Source organism: Teleopsis dalmanni, chromosome 2 (genome assembly GCF_002237135.1).
Source record: "Teleopsis dalmanni isolate 2A chromosome 2, ASM223713v2, whole genome shotgun sequence".
Classification (NCBI taxonomy): domain Eukaryota; kingdom Metazoa; phylum Arthropoda; class Insecta; order Diptera; family Diopsidae; genus Teleopsis; species Teleopsis dalmanni.
Window position 1 is genome coordinate 20,028,607 of NC_051847.1, and position 21,359 is coordinate 20,049,965.

The 21,359-nt window shown below is 28.6% G+C and overlaps 1 protein-coding gene across 1 annotated transcript in view; it reads left to right on the top strand.

Moving 5' to 3' along the window:
- The window catches only part of LOC119681683, a 47,255-nt gene extending 46,867 nt beyond the window's left edge, over positions 1-388 (top strand). The window contains exon 17 of the mRNA XM_038094941.1: positions 224-388. Within this exon, the coding sequence (XP_037950869.1) occupies positions 224-310 (87 nt within the window). The 3' untranslated portion in view covers positions 311-388. The remainder of the gene's footprint in view (positions 1-223) is intronic.
- Positions 389-21,359: the final 20,971 nt, after the last annotated feature.

Sequence of the window (21,359 nt, forward strand, 5' to 3'; positions counted from 1 at the left end):
TCAAAAGATTATAAAACAAATCTGGCCGAACAAATATATTAAATTATGTATGGTAAATAAATATGAAATTAAAATCTGCAATATTTAAAATAAATTTAATAATAAAATGATTTTTATTTAATTTAATAGCAATAATAAATATAGCAAAAACTTTAATTACAAATAATTTTATTAAAATTTCTGTTTTTTATTAAAATTTCTGTTTTTTATAAACGTTTTGCAGGAATTGTACTCCTGGGACAAAGGCAACGCACTAACATATCCCATACGTTATCATGAGCAGAATTTAAACATTGACCATACAAAATAGTATCGACAATGAAATTTATTTATAAAAACTGTAAACAGTAAATGAAAATGTACTTAAAAATGTGTAAAAAAAACCTATTGTCACATGAAATGCAAAAATAATATTTAAAAAAAAAATTATAAAAAAATATTTGTTTAACCGGAAAAGGACACAACAACAATACCAACAAAAAAGAGCTCACGTGCAAAGTCAAACAAAATGGCAAATTTTACAATAAAGTTTTGTATTTACCACATTGGCTTTGAGAAATATAAATGAATTTAATTTATACGTACCAGTGCATGTAAATTTATATGAAAACTGATATATAACGAAACGTATACATATATATATGACTACATTGAAGCTGATTTCCAATGACATACTCGCTGTTACTGCATTTTTATTTAATTTTTGTTATATCACGATTTTTTTATAAGCTTAAAAAAAACTTTCATTTCAACATTTTCTAGTGAAAATTTGTAAAAAAATTTAATAAAAGTAAAAAAATAAAATAGAAAGTCTTCAACATCAATGCACGAGTAAATCATTTTTTAAGCAATTATCATGTGTGCGATAAGAGAGATAAAAAATTACAAAAAAAAATATTATATACATACATTTCTTAAAAAAATCAAAATCAAATTAAATGTTTGTGTAAATGTTAAAAATTTATATACGAGCGCAGAATGTGCACGTGCAAATCAAAAATTAAAATCGAAATTTTAGATAAATTTTAACAAATGAATGCTAGGGAAATTTTGAATGCATAATTAAGTTATAAAAAAAAAATCTACAAAAAAATAACATTTGAAATTAGGAAGAGATAATAAAAATTCATAATAAGTGTATTTTTGTGTAATTTAGCAATAATGAAATTAGTTTTAATAAAATAAATGTGCAATACTAATTTGTTCAATCCGTTGTTTTTGTTAAATAATTTTATTTCACTTTATATGTTTAACGATTATATAAAATATTTATTAAAATATTTATAAAATATTTTCATATATAAAACAAAAAATAGAAAACTCCGCAAAATATGTACATTCGTATTTAATTATATAGTGCATTCTAGTTGGCGTGAAATTTCAAAAATATTTCGCTCGAATGCAATTCATATATCATAATTTTTCATATTTTTGCAGAAGGATAAACTCAACCGATTATAAAAATTACACCAAAATGCCAAATAATACCACAAAAATTTATTTGTACCACATCATATATTTATATTAAAAAAGAGTTAATTTTACTGTTTCATATTGTGAACCACAATTATGGCTGGAATTGAATTAGAAAAGTTTAAAAATTATTAGTGGAATCGAATGAAAACTATGAGAAAAATTTAATTGTAATAAAATTTCAGCTAAAAATACTAATGGAAGAATGGCCATCATGGTTTGGAGCCAAAAGTGACATGATAATGCATAGTAGAATATTGTTTGTTCCGAAACTGAAGTAATTCGAGCAGAGCAGAGTTAGCACCAAAATTTTATATGTCACTGTCTTCCAAGCAGATATTCACGCCATTATAAGTATTTAACATTATCTTTTTGTATATACATATATTTATTTCTTTTGTTTTTGTTTAAATTATCAATTACCTTATTTTTACATATTGATTATGTTGAAGTTAGTTGAGTCAGTGCACTTGAGTACTTTTAATTTCTATTAACTGCGAGCTTTCTTCAAATAATTTCAGGGCTCTATCCTTTATGTATTTTTTGATCGGATCAATCATGAGGTCCCTAAAGATGTCATGCGTCCTAATGTACCATGGTACCATGAAAAGACTTCTCAGAGGCTTTGTGCAATTTCTAGCTGGCGAATGGTAGTGTTTGAGGCTTTGCTAATCGCTACATATTCATATAGAAGTGACGGTCGAATTATTTGGTTATATATCAGTTTCCTGTTCTTAGCATTGAGATTTTCATTTCTGAAAAGCGGTTGGAGAGGATGAAGAATTTTGTCACAGCTAATTTTTTTCAGTTGAACATATTTAAGCCATGTGAATCGTTTGTCCAACGTGATGACGAGATATTTAACGCTATCCTCCCAGTTTATTATCATATCTCCTACTCTAACTCTCGGCGGTTTGATATCTTTCATAATTTAATTAATTATACCTAATTAATTAATATTATTGGACAGAATTATATATATTCCATAAAGAATTAAAATTACCTCGCATATGTAAGTATATCAAAAATTCAGCCAATTTCCGCTTAACTCTGCATAAGAGTATCTTTGTGCATAAAATTACTGAAAAGGACGAAGAGCAATAAGCGAAATAGCCAAAGAATTGTGTTCCAAAGTTGTATGCTTAAAATTGTAGCTTTTCAACACTTATTAGCAACTTTTCAAAACTTTTTTCCAAAAATGCCATAACAAAATATTTGGAATTATGCGGAATCCGTTTGTAACGCCATCTTGCAATGTAGTTATGAGATAACAACATTTTGTGGTTCATGGTAGGATTTCTGACAAAAGTGAAAATTCTTTTGGTTAAGCGAGAATGAAAAAAATTGCATGAATGGGGAAAATTTTTTGATACCACAAACACCGAATCCAAACCAAACCAAGAAGAATGTGTGTAAAAATCTGTTTAACTTAATTGGTTTTCCGTTTTATACGGTTTTACCCAAAATACACGCAGTACTTAAATTATTCAAATTACAAAAAAGTTGAATAAAAAAACAAGAAGTGAATGAATACAACCGATGAAATACTCACTCCTTAATTATTTAAACTTTAGGTTCATTACAGAGACTATTATGTGCTTGTGTGCTTTTCTACCTGTATTTATTTATTTGACATATTTATTCATACATATGTACGCATATATATTTATATATATATGTATATATGTATGTATATTCATTATTAAAATGAATTTCTTGTGCTACAAATATTGCAACTTAACACGTGTATACTTCTTAGCAAGTCTTTTGCATAGCAAATACAAAACTGAATGAGTTATTGACTAGATTCATCATTCTTTTGTTGTCTTTGTATTTCCTCCCAGTTGCCTGATAATAGAACAAAGTTTAAAATTTTGCAAAATTTATGTTTTGCGATATGTCGAAATTGACAGATAAAGTATATTTGTACACATGTTAATATATTGACTTTGCATAATTCATTTAAATTTTAACAATAATACTGATTAAATGGTAGAATCTTTCGTGTGGAAGCCTTTTTCAAAAACAACATTGGACTGGAAAAGAGATAAATATCTGTATCTGTATACATTCACTACTTCTTTTTATATATAAATATGTATATTAATATTAGTATATTCTAGTTTTTATTCATTATTACTTGCATCTTTAGTTTTAAATTTTAAAGTGATGAAATATAGTTTAATGGTTTCTCAACTTAACTAACAAGGTGACTGTTTATAATATTATATAAATTAAACTCAAATTTTTGGTATTCAAACCATCAAAAAGTTATACCATACATATAAAAATTTGGATATTTTAAGTCCAATTTAATAGAATACATTGTGGCCGAAAGGTTTTCGGAAGTTCTCATTTAAAATTCGCGCGCTGTATATTTTTCGATATTTTAAGTTTATGTAGTTTGGCAGCACTGTCCTTAATTACTATGCCAAAAATGAGCGCGATCTGTCAGACAGTTCGTTTACGGCAGCTGTTGAAACCAGTTCACCTCAGTAGTGCGTTGCGAAAAAAACAATGGAAAAAAATATTGAACAAAGAGTTTGCATCAAATTTTGTTTTTCGAACGAAATTTCGTGTGCAGAATCGTTGCGAATGCTACAAAAGGCTTATGGGGAATCAGTTTTATCGAAAACTCAAGTTTATGAGTGGTACAAAGCCTTTCAGGACTGTCGTACGACCGTCGAAGACATGCCGCGTTCTGGACGACCTTCGACCTCTACCACCGACGAAAACATTGAAAAGGCAAAGGAAATCGTGTTCAAAAATCCTCATGTGAGTGTTAGAGAGATAGCACGAGAGCTAGGCATCGGTCGTGAGATGGCTCGTTTGATTTTGGTGGACAATTTGTGTATGCGACGTGTCAACGCCCGGCTTGTTCCGATTCACCTCAATTTGTTCAACATTATCAACGATTTTAAGGCCAAACATTCAATAAATACCATCGAACAGCCACCGTATTCACCTGATCTTGCACCGTGTGACTTTTTCCTGTTTCCCAACCTCAAATTACCACTCAGAGGAACGCGTTTTGAATCCATAGAAGACGTAAAACAGAATTCGCAGAGGGAACTCAAAGCCATACCGGAAAGCGCCTATAAAATATGTTTTGATGATTGGAAGAAACGTTGGCATTTGTGTATCGCTTCTAATGGAGCATATTTTGAAGGAGATAAAATAAATATTGATGAAGATTAAGAATTTTGCGTTTTATTTAGAGTTTCCGGAAGCTTTTCGGTCACAATGTATATCAAAAAATATCAAATTAAAGCTAAAAACAGAAGCTATTTATGATCAATAGTTATTCCATGTAAATAACAAATCAACAACATTATTTGCTAAGATAATAAAAGCAGATATTCAATATTAAAACCATTTAAACCCAATAATGGTTTAATAAAATTTAAATTTATTTAAATTGAATAAATCCTTTAAATTTTCAAAAATTTGTTAGGAAAGCACGGAACCAAAGAGCTGCATCCATACTTTCTGCATCATGATAATTCGTCAGTTATTACTGGTGGAAAACCTAACGCTCTCAGGAATTAAAGAAATCCGTCCAGCGCCATATTTAATGAATCTAACACCATGTGATTTCTAGTTTCTTCCAAAATTAAAAAAAAAATTAGAGAGAAGGCCATTAGCGTAGTTAATCTTGAAGCTGTAAACATAACACATTCAATTTTGAGAACTGTTCTAGAAAGCTCATCTACAGTAATGTAAGATAAATAAAAACTAATGAAAATATGTTGAAAAAATAAAAAATGATAAAGGTTTTGAAACGTCAAAATGATGAAAATCAAGAAGATATGAAACTAAAATTTAATAAAAATTTTTAAGTATTTTTATAGTCAACTGAGTCAACATTTAATATACATTTTGTACGGAATGTGTTTTGTATGAATTATCGTTGTTGCTTCCAATTCGAATAAATTCTTCGTACTTAGGTTTTGCATTTGTATTGTTGATACTTGTGGTCTTCGGTTTTTTAACTTAGTCAATTCTCAACTCAACTTAAATATTTAATTTATAACTTATAATAGTGGTAATAATAATACCAGATAACAATACCGGTAATTATTTGCCAATAATATTGGTATTTTACATTTATTTAAAAACTATGTAACTGTTTTATACTTAAAAAGCTATTTATTCACACATTTATATATCCATAAGTAAAAGCATTTAAAATAAATTTAAAAAGTTTTTATGTTTCTTCTTGTCATTCGAGAAGTATAAGATGTTCGTGATTTCCTCTTATTTGAGTTAGCCAAGATACAATATTACTGACCGCAATTATGGCTGTCGTAAATGTGCTAAGATGTAAACATTTTCCAATTGTAAACGGTAATGTATAGTTTTGTGTGTTAGCTAAACACTACTAAAAAGTAATTAAAAATATATTTTTCTATTTTTAAAAAAAATGAATTTAAAAAGTTTTTCGTAGTTGCTTTCTACGAACTGGAAGTGAAGCACGTACTTCCTTAATAATGAGAATTTTTCCTTTCAAATGTGGAATTTTCCTAACAAGTTCCAAGTAGAAATTGTTAAAGTTGTAATTTGTAAAACAAGTATTATTTTCTTAATTCTTTTTTTTTTGTTATAATCTTCACTAAGGCATGATTTAAAAAGAAAGGGGTTAAAAGTGTGTTTGTTAAGGAAAATAGTAGTTTATTCGAAGCTACTTGACATGACTTATTTGGATCAATCACGCGCCACAAGAGCATTATTTGTGCTAGAAAATCTCATTGGAAAAGAAATTTTTGCTGAAGAAGAGCATATAATGGAAAATGAGATAAACAAAAGTATCTCAATGAAAAGATATAGAAAAGGATCTGACGCATCTACTAATCAAGTTTAGTTATAAAGTAAAGAGCATTAGTTGCTGAATGGCGCTGACGTGTATAATCAATGGTTATAATGTGAAAAACATATTGTAAGGATGGCGAAAAATTACACTTACTGATAAATTTTTAAAGAAAACCAGCGAGCAAAAGATGATTTGATGAAGAGAGACGCAAATAATTAGTAAAAAAAGGAAAGCTGCGGTATGATAGGATTATGTCTTTCATGGACTCAAACATATGATACTGCTTATGTATGTAATAGCAGAAATTTTGTAAATATTTCAGCTACTTTTTTATGTAACAATAAAACAGCTCCAGTAGACCATTTGTTAGTCCATTTTTAGCAGCTACTAAGGTATTTATTTATAATCAAATAAATATATATATAAAAATTAAATACTTCAATTAGCTGTAAATAATATAAAATTGTACCAATACACTTGTGTATGCTATTACAGTTGATAAAGTTCTAAATGACAATTGTTTATTCGCACAAAATAATCCACATATTTCGAATTTTAGGTTAAATACTGAAATCCATAGAATGAACTGTTCGCACTATATTGATAAATCAAAATAATTAAAAAAGTTTAAAGTAATGTTCACATTATAATAACATTGTTATATTTCACCTCTTTCCATAAAGAATCGTAAATTATGGAAGCAACTGAAAATTCCATTAGAATACCTTTCGTTTCCTTAAATGTTTGATTTGTTAAATCGCATATGTCATCAAGGTAATATAGTTTCAGCGCAATTGTGGTATAATAGACCACAGCAATAGTGTACTCAAAAGCAGTAGACTCCGAGTCCAGGTATATGATACCACAAAATGCAAAATATACTATCCAGGAAAAGCAAAGAAATCTCATTGCAAGCATTTCGAATTTGCTGACTTCATATAATTTGGCAGCAACTCTGGATAGTTTCGTACTAATTTGGTGCAAATTCTGTAATTCATTGATACATATCACTTGTAATTTATCATACATTTTCTCCTTTTGATGTATCGATTTCTGTAGTTCGAAACACTGCAGCTGCAAGGACATATTTTGTATGTACACATTAATGCAGCAGAGTCCACGCGCAATAAACCAAATTTCCAAAAAATATGTAAAAAATATGGCGTACATTATATTATTACTATTTATATAAAAAATGAGTCTTAATAATGAATACCACGTAGCCTTTTCGTAGAACAAAAACACGAAAAAACGCATTATAATTGTTGAAATGACAAAAGCGTAATTGAAATATAAAATTTTATTGTATTGCCAATCGATACTATCAGCCACTGGCAGATATTGTAAAAATTCCTCATCAATTGAGGTGAGCTCAGTTAGAATTTCCACTTCCAATACATCGCGTTTGCTGCGACGCACAACAGCATAGAATATGCCAGCTGCATAAATTAGTAATGTAACTGCATAGACATCTTGACTGAAATCCATACCGCTATGTGTAATCCTTTCGTTTAGGCTATCGAATAAAAAGAACGGCATAATCAGCAGTGTTAGAACATTAATAATCGCCGCAATCCAACGAGTCGAACACGTTGCCTTATACTCGTTTTTCGAACTATCGTAGCGATACGAGATTATCCCAGCACATAGCAAATAATTAAAATAGCATCGAAGTAGTAAATTCCTGAAACGATTATATTGCCAGCGCAACATTGCCAAAGGCTGTTCCGAATTTTAGTGTTCAATTTTATTTTTGCATTCGCAAGCAGTGCTTTTGAGTCGCAACTACTTTGTCAACAGTTTTTAATTAATTAGCAAATAATTCTGCAAACAAGTATTGCACTTTTGTTATTCTGAATCGCTTTAAGGATAATGAACTCATTACAGCTTTGCAAAAGAATTCTTTCCGACATTTCGGATTGCGTGTGCGCAATATTTTTCGCAATTACTATTTGAATAGCAAATATCGCCGTGGATACTGAAAAATTAATTAGAAAATGTACTTCTCTTTGTATGAATTATTTAACACATATTCTTAGTATATGAATCGAAACTAGTTATGGAAAAAACAAAGATATTAATCTAGATAGTTAATATGTTTTATTATATTAGAAATACAATTCCTTACTCATCCCATCAAATGCACAAGATACTTAACCTTACTTCCAAGCATGTTCCGTTATGCTATGGATATGGTAGGTTCGCCTCGATTCAGCCATTATTTTTTGCGTTTAGGGTAATCATAGCAAATATCCGTAATAAAATATAGTAAATAAATATCAGATATATCACAATATCATATTAATTCCTATAAAGACTATAATTTATAATTATATTAAAACTAACGATGTCGAATTAATCACTAGCAACTATTCGTAATCAAATTGTGGCATATACGATAGGCGAGTTAAACTAAATAACACGTTATGCATCTTTTGCTGAAATGCTCTTAATATGTCTTAATTATTACGAAATCAAGTGAAAAATTTTTTAAGTACTCGTATTTTTTAAAGCGAAATTTATTTAACATTTTTTTTATTTTATTTTTTTATGTATTTTTGTAACATTGCCTTCAAATAAAATATAAAATTGCAGTAACACAATTACAAATCTCAATACTGTTACACATGCAATAAAGAAACTTTGCTTATTTAAATGAAATAATTTGTATATTGTCACTGCAACATCAAAGCAACATATTCCCAAAGCAAACTCTTCGATCTAAAACAAGTAAATTGGTCACAAAAATAAATAGTCCTTTTCATTTAGAATATATTTACCATTCTGTTATTATTACCCAAATCTCTCGAACTTTCATTGAACTTCCTCAACGTATATGAAATATCCTTATGCAACCTAACTGCAAAGTCACATATTGTATGCAGAAAAAATAATTCCATTAGCATAAAAATACAGTACACATATTGGCAAGTCAACCAAAACAGATTCATGGAATTGTATAACGTGTCCACAACTGCACAAAAAAGTAGTACTATCGTCCATACAATATAAGTAAAATGTGTACCAAGTATACTGAGCCTATAGAGGCTGCTCCATTTTTCTAACAATTTTAACAGATGCTTATGAAGATTATAGAGCCTCTGCAATTCCTTGTGAAGTTCAAGCTCAAAACACTTGGTTGTATTATTTAAAGAAAATTCCTTTTTCATATTTTGCAATAATGAATTCAAACTCATATTAATGTAACACAACATGCGACAAATAAGCCATAGTCCCAAAAAATTTTTTTGAATTATCAAATGCAAATAATTGGCTAAATTCGTATAGATCAAAACGTATAACATTGACTTCAATGAGTTTTTACTACGCATCATTATTAAGTTATTTAGACACCATTTTTGTATCCAAAATAAAAATAAAAAATACCAAAGTCGATTAAAGTAACTTTCGGTGGACTTAGTGAAATAGAAGTTTGTCAAAAATTTGTTTTCAATTCTTTTAAATTCCAAAATCATAGAAGTCTCTATTTTCTCTCTGCTATAGCGAAAAATTACATTGTAATATATCATTGCCAAATATATGCCTAAGCAGACAATGTACAGCATTTTCATAAATTCAGTTGGAAATTTCTGTTTAAAATCGATCATTCTCTTCCAGACAAAAAACGGCACAATTAAACATGTGAAAACATTCAGGAGTGTTGCTATGAAACGTGTTAATGACGTTTGTTTATACGTTTTAGAGTTGACATTGTAAATATACGAGGAAGCTCCAATAGAAGCCGCGTAAACCGTATAAATCCTTATCAGAATATTTTTGATGCGGCCAAAATACTTTAACGACATGATTAACCAAACTATTTCCATCATATCTTCTACATACAAAAAATATTACAATATTTAATGCTAATTTTTGACGTTTAAAATTTATTCTTCGATCAAGATGATAAGCTTTTATATATATTTGTAATAATTCTATGTCAGATAATTTATTATTCCATGCACCACACATTAATTTAATACATTTTGCTGCCGCACGTATGTAATTAATAATAAAGTATGTAAATCAATAAATAATAAATTAATAAGATGAAATAAAATTTCTGAACTGAAAAAAATTATTACAAAAATTATAACTACACACAGTAAACAAATAATTAATTTTTAATAATAATAAATAATTAAATGGTTTAATTATTAAAATAAAAAAAAAACAGGTAACAGGTAACACTTCAACTCTTAACTAAATGTATTTTTTATTTTTAATATCATGAAATTTAAAAATTATAAAGAAAAAACGTCGTGGCTATAAGACCTCCAGCCGAGACAAAAATTAAACAGTATTTAAAGTTTTACTCTAGTGTTGAAAAACATGCCAAAACAAACAAGCTGTGCTGTAAAATTCATAGCTTGAACATCAGTTACTCTTTAGCAATATCTAAACCGACAACAAATAAATACATCTAACGAAAACTAAAAACTAAAAGTATTAGAAATATCAAAAACAAATCAAAAAGTGTCGTACCAGACTACAAGACATAATGGTTCCAATTCCCTCATCGAACATCGGCATTTCAAAAAGTTTCTTTTAATAGTCTGAAGTTTCTTATCAACTTATTAATCAGTTGATTGAGTTAAAACGGAACCTACTCAGTACTTTAGTATGTATGCTGACAGATCGTTCAATATTAGAAGCCATGGATAATAACTTAATCTACCTCTACCTCTATATAAATTTGGTTGCAGTAGCGGCTTTGCAGAGGAGGAGGACAGTGTATCTCATCTTATTTGTCAGTGTCCATTTTTTGCTAACAAAAGATTAAGTATATTTAAAGCCCCTTTTTACCTTAAAATCAATCTTTATCATTAAGACAAAAGTCAAGTTTATTGACTTGTAAGGTTGGTTCACTTTTACTTAAATGAAGAAGTCGTGAGTGTTCTCTTTTACAATGTGTGTGAACTGATCGCTATAGGCATAATACCTCTTTTGGCTTTCTTCTTGGTTAGGCAATTATGCATACTTCATATCCGTGCGATCACATGTGGCCTTTATTTCTGCTGATGTTGTCTTGAGTGGGACAACATCACTCCAATCTAATGTGGGACTATATTAACTGAATACACTATATTATATATATATATCCAGAGTGTATGAGTATAAACTAAAAGTTTGTTTTATACGAATATATTATATTATAAATGATATAACTATTACATCGAGAGATATATTAAAAGTAAGATCCATATACGAAATTAATTTGCAATATTGACAATAATCGGATTTTGTGACTCAATTTTTAATTAAGTGTTTACGAACTATTTATTTTTAAACTTAATACAATATGAAATTGTAGTAATACTATAACATAGGATATAGCTGTTGTAATAGTGAAAAATGAAAACTGTTTGTTTAATGAAAATAACCCACACATGTCAATATCCAAATCAAAGCAACACATTTGAAGTGCAAACTGTTCACACTAAAAAAGAAAAAAGTACAAATTAATAATACATGAATAAACTGTTATAACTATAATATGAGCACCTTTTTGTAAAGTAGTGGATCTATAACTAAGGTTTCATTTAATTCTCTTAGTCTGTGTGTTATTTCTGTATAAGTACAGTTTGCCTCTTCGCTTATAAAATACAGAAAATACATTTTCACTGCGATACTGATATAATATAGAACTCCGAAAGAATTTTCAAGTACTTGGGATGAATTTCCGTAAATAAATATTATTCCAATGTAGCCAAATGCAATCATCCAATAAAAGCATGTTAATATTATTACGAGCACTTGAACGCGATAGCATCTGTTAAATCTCTCTAAAATTTTTAATAATTTCCAGCATAGACAAATTAAACTCTCCACATTTTTGATTAATTTATTCTGTGAATTATTTTGACGAGTAAGAGAAGCATTTTCCATATACTTCAAGTTTTCACCGATTTCATGTATGTGAACATTGACACAATATAAAGCACGAGTCACATACCATATACCCAAATAATAACTGAACAGAAATGAAAACATTATATTATCAGCGTTGCTGTACATAACTATCCTTAAAACCAGACACCAATTCGATTTAGAGATTAAAAAATTTGTGACTATTATAGTGAAAATACTTAAAAGAAGAAAAGCATAATTAGTGTATAAAATTCTATTAAAACGCTTTTCAACACATTCGCTGATTGGCAAGTGCTGTAAGAACTCGTCTTCAATGGTGGCAATTTCCTTTAAAATTTTAAGCTCCATTTGTTCTCGTTTTACACGGGTTAGCAATATATAATATACGGTGCAGCAGTAAGTGATGAAATTAACAAGAAATACGTTGCGCATTAATGGTGTCCAGGAGTTGTTATCAGTATCACCCATGGTATTCCAGCATAGATAGGGTAGTATAGCCAAAGTGAAAATATTGACAATTAAAACAATCAACTGCATTAAGCGGTGATACTTGAATGTGTTTTCTTTTAAATTATAATAATAAGATATTGCACCAATAAATATTAAATAATTTAGATATAAAAAAAGAAGACAGTTTCTCAACCGATTGCGCTGCCAGTGCAACATAGTGAAATCGACTGACTGAGTATCTTGGATATGGAAAACGAATTAGAAGCAGTCTAAGGCGCAGGACATCATATAATTAATTTAGTTTTTGTTTTTAAAAATTGTTATCATGCGCCAATGAAAAAGTGAAAATATTAAACACTAAAATATATTGAAAATGTAAGCTACTTTAAAGAATTCATATTAAATTAATTAATTAATTTATAGAATAAGATATGAAGCTATAATATGCGCATATCTGAAATAAAATTATATATATCTATTAGGTGATACAGTAAAACTAACACAATATTCTACAAATGTATAATATTGCTTGCGTATGCATACGATATTATAATTGGCTTGAACATCCGCTTCGTCAGGGCAGCATTTTCCAACTTAATAAACAAGCGAAGCAAAATGGTTTTGTGGTACTGAGGGCAACAACTAAATCTCCTGGGCGTCACTGTTGACAATTCTAAGTTCGAAGTTGTGAAAGGCTTTGTTTATTTGAATACCAGCGTAGAACCAAAAATGACTTCAGCCTAAAAATTTAACTAAAAATCACTCTTGCCGACAGCTGTTACTTCGGGCTAAATAGGCAAATGAGAAATTAAGCACTCTCTCGATAAAGAAAAATCACGGTCTTCAAGTCTCTTATCATGCCTGCCTTGCTCCATAGTTCAGAAGCTTTGACAATTACCAGCACTGATAAGAAGCCGTTAGGAACACTCGAGAGAAAAAGTCTACGGAAGATGTATGATCCCTTACGCCTTAGATAGAACGGTAAGTTGTATGAGATATACCGCAACATTGGCATAGTGAAACGCATAAAATTTCAGCGGTTTCACTGTCTTAGTCATGTCGTGCGAATATAATAACTTTCTTTCGCTTGCTCCGGCTAAAACACGGATTAAGAATTAAAGAACGTCCACATCTTCAATGGAGGGACTAGTTGAAAAACGATTTGAGGGCACTAGTTACTACCAACTGGCGACAGCAAACTACAGGTCACGGTGACTGCTGGAGGCTACTCGAGACCGCGTTCTTGGCGGTCACGGGTATGGACAACGAAGTAAGTAAGTAAGGAATATAACAAAACTGTGAGAAAAATAAATTCTAGACACTGTTCCTTTTAAGTACCTTATCAAGACAACTATTGTTGGTTGCATATTTTACAAAACCATCAGATTAAACATATTTTGGGTTTAATTACTTTATTGAAACAGTATAAACAGATGAATTAAATATTAGCCACTAAATTGTAGTTCATATTTTTGCTTAATAATTAAAGACAACAATAAATAGCATTAAATTTTATTAAAAATTTTTTATAAACAAACTGTTATTTTGTTAAACTAAAGATTATATGAAATTGAATCAGTACTATTATATAAAACACAGCCGTTGTTAACGTAAAAAAAGAAAATCTTTTATTCAAGAAAAACAATCCACACACATCTATGTCCAATTCAAAACAGCACATTTGAAGACTGAATTCTTCACATGTTCTATCAAGTTACGGAAATTCAGACACGAATTCGTTGAATCCCTTCAAATATTTTATAGTATCCTTGTAAGTACGATTCGCTTCATCACATATAAAATCCAGGAAATACAATTTCACAGTAATACTGATATAGTACATAAATCCAAATAGTATTTCAAGAGTTGTTAATGGACTCTTATAAACAAAGATGATCCCCAAATAAGTATAGCCAACTGACCAATAAGTGCAAGTGATTATTATTGCAAGCACTTGAAAACGATAAATTCTGTTCAATTTATCCAAAATTCTCAACAGCTTCCAGCTTAGACAAAGTAAATTTTCCAAGTTGCTGACAAATTTAATTTGTAAGTCTTGTCGATAAGTATTCACTTTTTCCGAATATTTAAGAGTTTTTACTGTTTCACGTATGTGAACATTAATGCAGTATAAACCACGAGTTACATACCAGACCCCTAAGTAATAAGTAAATACAAATGAGAATATTATGTTATCGGTATTAATAAACAAAACCGTCCTTAGTAAAATGTACCAACTTGGTTGAAAAATGAGAAAAGTAGTTATCATTCCAGCAAAAATAGTTAGAACCATAAAAGTATAGTTGATATATAGGATTCTATTAAAATGTTCTTCTGCACATTTGTTAATGGATAAGTACTGCAAAGTATCTTTTTCAATCAAAGCAATTTCAACCAAAATTTTAAGCTCCATATATTCACGATTTACACGGGTTAGTACAGTGTAAAATATGGTACAACTGTAAATAACTAAATTGGCGCCAAATACGCCCCGCATTAGGGGTGTCCAAAAATTCCGATCCAACTCGTTTATGCTATCCCAGCATATAAATGGCAAGAAAATCAGATTCAAGAGATTGATAAACAACACAAAACATTGCGTTAGACGATTTTGTTTGAATGAGTTTTCTTTAAAATTATAATGATACGATATTGCCCCGATAAGTATTAAGTACTTAAAGTAGAGTGAAAGAAGAAAATTTCTTAATCGATTGTGCTGCCAGTGCAGCATAGTGAAACCACGGAACTGCATACCTTGGATACGAAAAACAGGCTTGAATCTGAAAGTGTCTATCGCGCAGGACAGCATATATATAAATAATTTATTTACTTTTTGTTAAATTGTTTGTATATGCTAATAAATTCGTTTTTACTTTATAATACGACAAAGTAAAACTAACAAACACTAAAAAATATCAAATTTCAGTGTTAGAGATATTGACTATTTCCAATAAAAGAAACATTTAATTAACTGATTAATTTTTAGAACTCGACATCACTTCATCACATCCACATGAAAATGAACACATTTTGACGTATATACTCCTATAAATAAATATAGTTGATCCCATTGCACTAACTATATTCTTAATGATTGCCTGTTTCGCTTAAATAAAATAATAAAAGCATTTAATTATTCTATTATTATCATGTATTACATAAGCAACATATATATAAAACAGTAAATAATGAATGTTAAATAAAATTATATAGTTTTATATATTCAGTTTATATCAATCACCGCTGAATTCTGTAAATTATCTGTGGACGCCATTAAACAACTGCTTATTAAATTTACATAAAGTCATTTTGATAAGCTCAAGAAAATATGAAATTGAATTAATACAATTATATAAAATGTAGTCGTGGTAATAGTGAAAAAACAAAATCTCCTATTAAATAAAAATAATCCACATACATCCACATTCAAATCGAAACAGCACATTTGAAGAGCAAATTGTTCACACTTCTTATCAAGTTGAGGGCAAACACATAAGGCTTCGTTGAATTCCTTCAGTCCTACTAAAGTATCTCTATATGTACAATTTGCTTCATCGCATATGAAATCCAGTGAAAATAGTTTCATGGCAATGCTAGTATAGAATACAAATCCCAATATTAGCACAGATTTTGTAATCGAACTCCCATAAATTAGTATTATACCTAAATAAGCATATGCTATCATCGAATGTATGCAGGTGATTGTTATTGCAAACACTTGAAAGCGATAGATTTTGTTCAAATTGTTCAACATTTTTAACAACTTCCAGCTTAAAGAAAGTAAATTTTCCAAATTTGTTATAAATTGAGTATGCCACTCTTGTTGAGAAGCATGGTTATTTGTCACATGCTTAAAATTTTGTGCTCCTCCAGATACGTGAACATTAATGCAGAAATAGGCGCGGGTCACATACCAGATACCCAAGTAATAAGTAAACATAAATGAATATAGTATGTTATCTGTGCTAATATACACAATCATCCTTAGTATTGTATACCAACTGGGTTTAGAGACAAGAAAATTTATAGCCACTGCAGTCAAAATAGTTAATATCATAAAAATATAGTTAATATATAAATTCCTATTGAATCGTTTGTCTTCACATTTGTTGATTGATAAATACTGCAAAAAATCCTTTTCAATTGTAGCAATTTCCTCTAAAATTTTAAGTTCTAAATGTTCGCGTTGGACACGAGTTAGTACAGTGTAAAATATAGTACCACTGTATATGATAAAATTCATAATGAACACAACTACCATTAATGGTGTCTAAAAGTTCCGATCCAACTCGTCAATGCTAGACGTGCACAGAAATGGCAAGAAAATCAAATATAATACATTTATACATAGAACAAGACACTGCGTTAAACGATATTGTTTGAATTGGTTTTGTTTTAAGTTATAATGATAGGATATTGCACCGATTAGTATTAAGTATTTAAAGTATAGTGAAAGAAGAAAGCTTCTTAACCGATTGCGCTGCCAGTGCAACATAGTGAAATTCCCTGGCCTACTATCTTGGATACCGAAAACGAATTTGAAAAAGTCCATGGTGCAGGGCAATATATGCTTAATTTATTTTTGGTTTATAGTAATTGGTTTAATGCAGCTTAGTGTGCAACTGACAAGTATAATAAAAATTGAATTTATTAGATTAGTGATATCAAACTATTAAATTATTATACCCATTAATAAAAAAAGATTATAAATATCTATATATATAATAACTAATAAATCAACACTGGTACCTATATAATAAGTAAACACAAATGAGAATATTGTATTATTGATACTAATAATCGTAACCATCTTTAAAATAATGACCCAAATCCGAATAATATTATAAATTATTAATAATAAAAATTAATACAACTTTACTGTCGTAAAAAGATTATAACATAAATAGTAAAAGAATTTTAACAAACATATAAAGTTAACTATTATAAATAGAAATATATAACTATTATAAAGATATACGATTATAAATAATTCATATTTTCCATTAGAAATTTATTCGGATTATAATACTTTGTACATACTTTTGGTTGGAATGCTCAACTTTCACTCAACTTTCAAAACTATATATTCTGATTTTAAAATTAGTACTTTAATATTATGTAAAATTGTATCAAAACAATTACATATGAAACAGAATGTATTACATCTTTAAAAAATTGTTGTTTACTTAAGTAAAAATATCCACATATGTTTACTTCCAGTTTAAAGCAACACATTTGCAGGCTTAATTCTTCGCACTAGAAAAGAAAGGAATTAGGAAATACTTTAAATATTGAAATTTTTTATATATCATAAAACTTTGAACTGTATAAATAGTCAAATATATTACAGAAGAATTGCAAGATAAATAATGAAGACTATATATCGAATAGCTCAAAACTGATGTATATCAGCAAAAGATACATACTTACCGTTCGGTAAATACTTTTAGACCGTATTTGAATAGCACTTATCTCATTTAACGTAGCTACAGTATCTTTATAGGCAGTTGAAGTCACATCGCAAACAGAATCCAAAATGTAAAATTTAATTATTAAAAAACACAAATTATACATTGTAGCTGTGATGCCAAAAACTGGACTTTTTCCCCATGTCCAAAATATCACCGTATAGAATCCCAAAACAATAATCCAAATCCAACATTTAGTTCTTATGTTTAACAAATTATTTTCATAGGTCTCATTGATTTTATTTTTTAATCTAACTAACTGCCAGTGAAGGTGAAGAAGTTTATATAACTTTAAACTGATTTCTTTCTGAAAATTCTGAGTAGGTTGTCTGAGTCCTTCAGTTTTTAATTCACATTTGATGTAATGCAATGTTGAGTTTATAGCATAAAATCCTCGGCATATATACCATAATCCAAAAAAATATATTAATAATGTGTAATTCAACATATTATCAATATTATTCATAAATATTAAAAAAATTAATGCAAACCAAGATGTTTCTTGGAAACTAATTAAATTAATTATCACTGGAACTACAAAAGTACAAAATAATATTCCAAACTTTAGGTAAAAGTAATCTTTGGCGTCGTGATATGTGGAGATTTTAGATAGATCGTGCTGTACAAGGCTTATGTACTTAATAATTTGTAATTCAGATCGTTCACGTTTAAATCTTGTTAGTACAATATGTAATATATTTAAAATATATAACACTTCACCAATAGTATATAGATATGCCATTAAAGGTGTCCACATATCGTTATTCAATTGAACAATAAAATCCCAAGCGAATAGAGGTAAAGATAGCATTTCCAATATATTTATTATTATAGCTAAATACTTTGTTAAGAACGTTTGCTTATATGTATTTGTTTTATAATTATAATGAAATGAAGTTAAACCCGTACAGATAGCGTGATATGAAAAAAAAGTGAATAATAAGTTTGCGAACTTTATGTGTGTCCGAAACTGCATATTGAAAGGAACTATTTTTTCGACTCAAAACATATCTTCATATTACATCTGTTATACGTGTTGCTAAGTTATTGCGCACTAAGCACTCAACTTATGAATGACAAGCTATGCAAACAATATATTTTTAGTATTGATAGGTAAATATATTCTCAGACTTCGTTAATGTTGACTATTCATACATTAAAGAGAGACTATTATTGCAAAAAAAATAATAAATACCGCAAAAGGAAAAAAACTAATAATCTGAAACTCTGTTAATGCTAGAAATTTAATTCACTTTTAACTTTTAATGCTTTTACACTGGCTTAATATAGCACAATATTATAATACAAAAGAATAAACACAACAAAATGTTTGGAGTCTAACTTAGCTTATTGCTTATCCACTGAGTATTAAGCATTATGACCAATAATGAAATGGAATGTATAAACGCAGCGAACATCTAAATTCAGGTATAGAAAGTATATAAAATCCATAGCTAGAATCACACAAAAACCCTCTTTTCATACAACTAAAACTTTATAGTATGATAGTACTATGCATCTCCTAAAAATATTCTGAACGCTATGCTTTACAACCCTATTGCATACTTATGTGTAAATAGTATTGTTGAATATTATACTCGTACGTATAATACCAACAGGCCAGTCAAGTACACATTAAATAGTACTTTCATCGAATATATTTCTTTAAGATGCCCAAAAGAGTTTTACATTCGATACACAGTGATGTTAATTATGGAAAATTTTGCTTATGAAGTATAAGATTGTAATCAAAAACAACTTCAGTAATTCAAATTTTAACAAAGACTATTCAATTAAACTCAAAGCATTGACCTTTAAAAATATATTAATTGTTAATACAACCAATTTATTAAAAATTTTTTTAATTTCCACCGGACTTAGGTCGTTTATTTTACACATAAAATTGATAAAAAAAAATAATACTTATTAATTTATATTAAAATTTTTTATTATATTTTAAAAAAATATTTTTATAACATATATTTTGCATTTTTTAAGTATTAAAAAAACGACCTCAATCCGCTGCGAATCAAAAAAATCATATTAAATATACTAATTCAGTATTACTTAAAATACATATATATATTAAGTCATTAGGAAAACTTTCCCGAAAACACATTTTACATTTTTTTTTTGAATTTTAACTATTTAAATTACAATTTTTTTAACTTTTTTAATATTAGTCTTCTAATTAATAACCCAAGATTAAATGAAACTGCAGTAGAACAATTACGTACGAGACAAAAGTCACAAAATCATTGAAAAATTGCATTTTATTTATTTTAAATAAACCACATATGTTGACTTCCATTTTAAAGCTGCATATATAGATGCCAAAGTGTTCGCACTGCAACGTAAAATAATTACAGAAGTCATTAATAATCAACAAAAGTTTTACACTTTTTAACTAAAATTCAATCAAAATGTTCAACTTTGAAATGTTCATCAATTTAACAAAAAAAAAACGCAAATAATTAAATAATTATAATAAAAAAAAGCAAACTCACCTCTCGGTACATATACTGGGACTGAACTGATATTGCATTAAACTCATTTAGAGCACTAATAGTGTCCTCATAGGTACTTTCAATTATGTCGCAAGTAGAGTCCAGAATGTAAAATTTAAGTATGGAAAAGAATAAATTGTATATTACAATTGATATGCCAAATATTGGAATATTTCCCCATAACCAAAATATCATTATATAGAATCCTAAAACAATAATCCAAATCCAACTTTTCGTTCTTATATTTAGCAGATTATTTTCATAGGTCTCATTGATTTTATCTTTTAATTTAGCTAAGTGCCAATGCAAGCGAAAAAGTTTATGTATTTTTAGACTGAGTTCTTTTTGATGCTGTATGTGATCTAACTCCTGACTGGATTTTCCCTCAAATTTTAATTCACTTCTTATTAAATTTAGTTTTGTGTTAATGGTTTGAAAACCCTGACTTATATACCATAATCCAAAAAAATTCATAAGTAAAGTGTAATTTAGCATATTATCAACATTGTTCATTACTACAATGAAAATTACTACGAACCAAGAGCCTACCTTGATACAAAAAAAATTCATTAACATTGGAACTATAAATGTGCAAAATAATATTCCAAATTTTAAATAAAAATAACTGTTTGAGCTTTCAGATGTTGAAATATTCATCAGATCGTGATGTATAGTTTTTATATAACTGACAATTTCCGTTTCAATTCGTTCACGTTTCCAGCGTGTAAGTATAATACACAATATATCCAAGACATAAAGTATTTCAGAAATTGTATATAG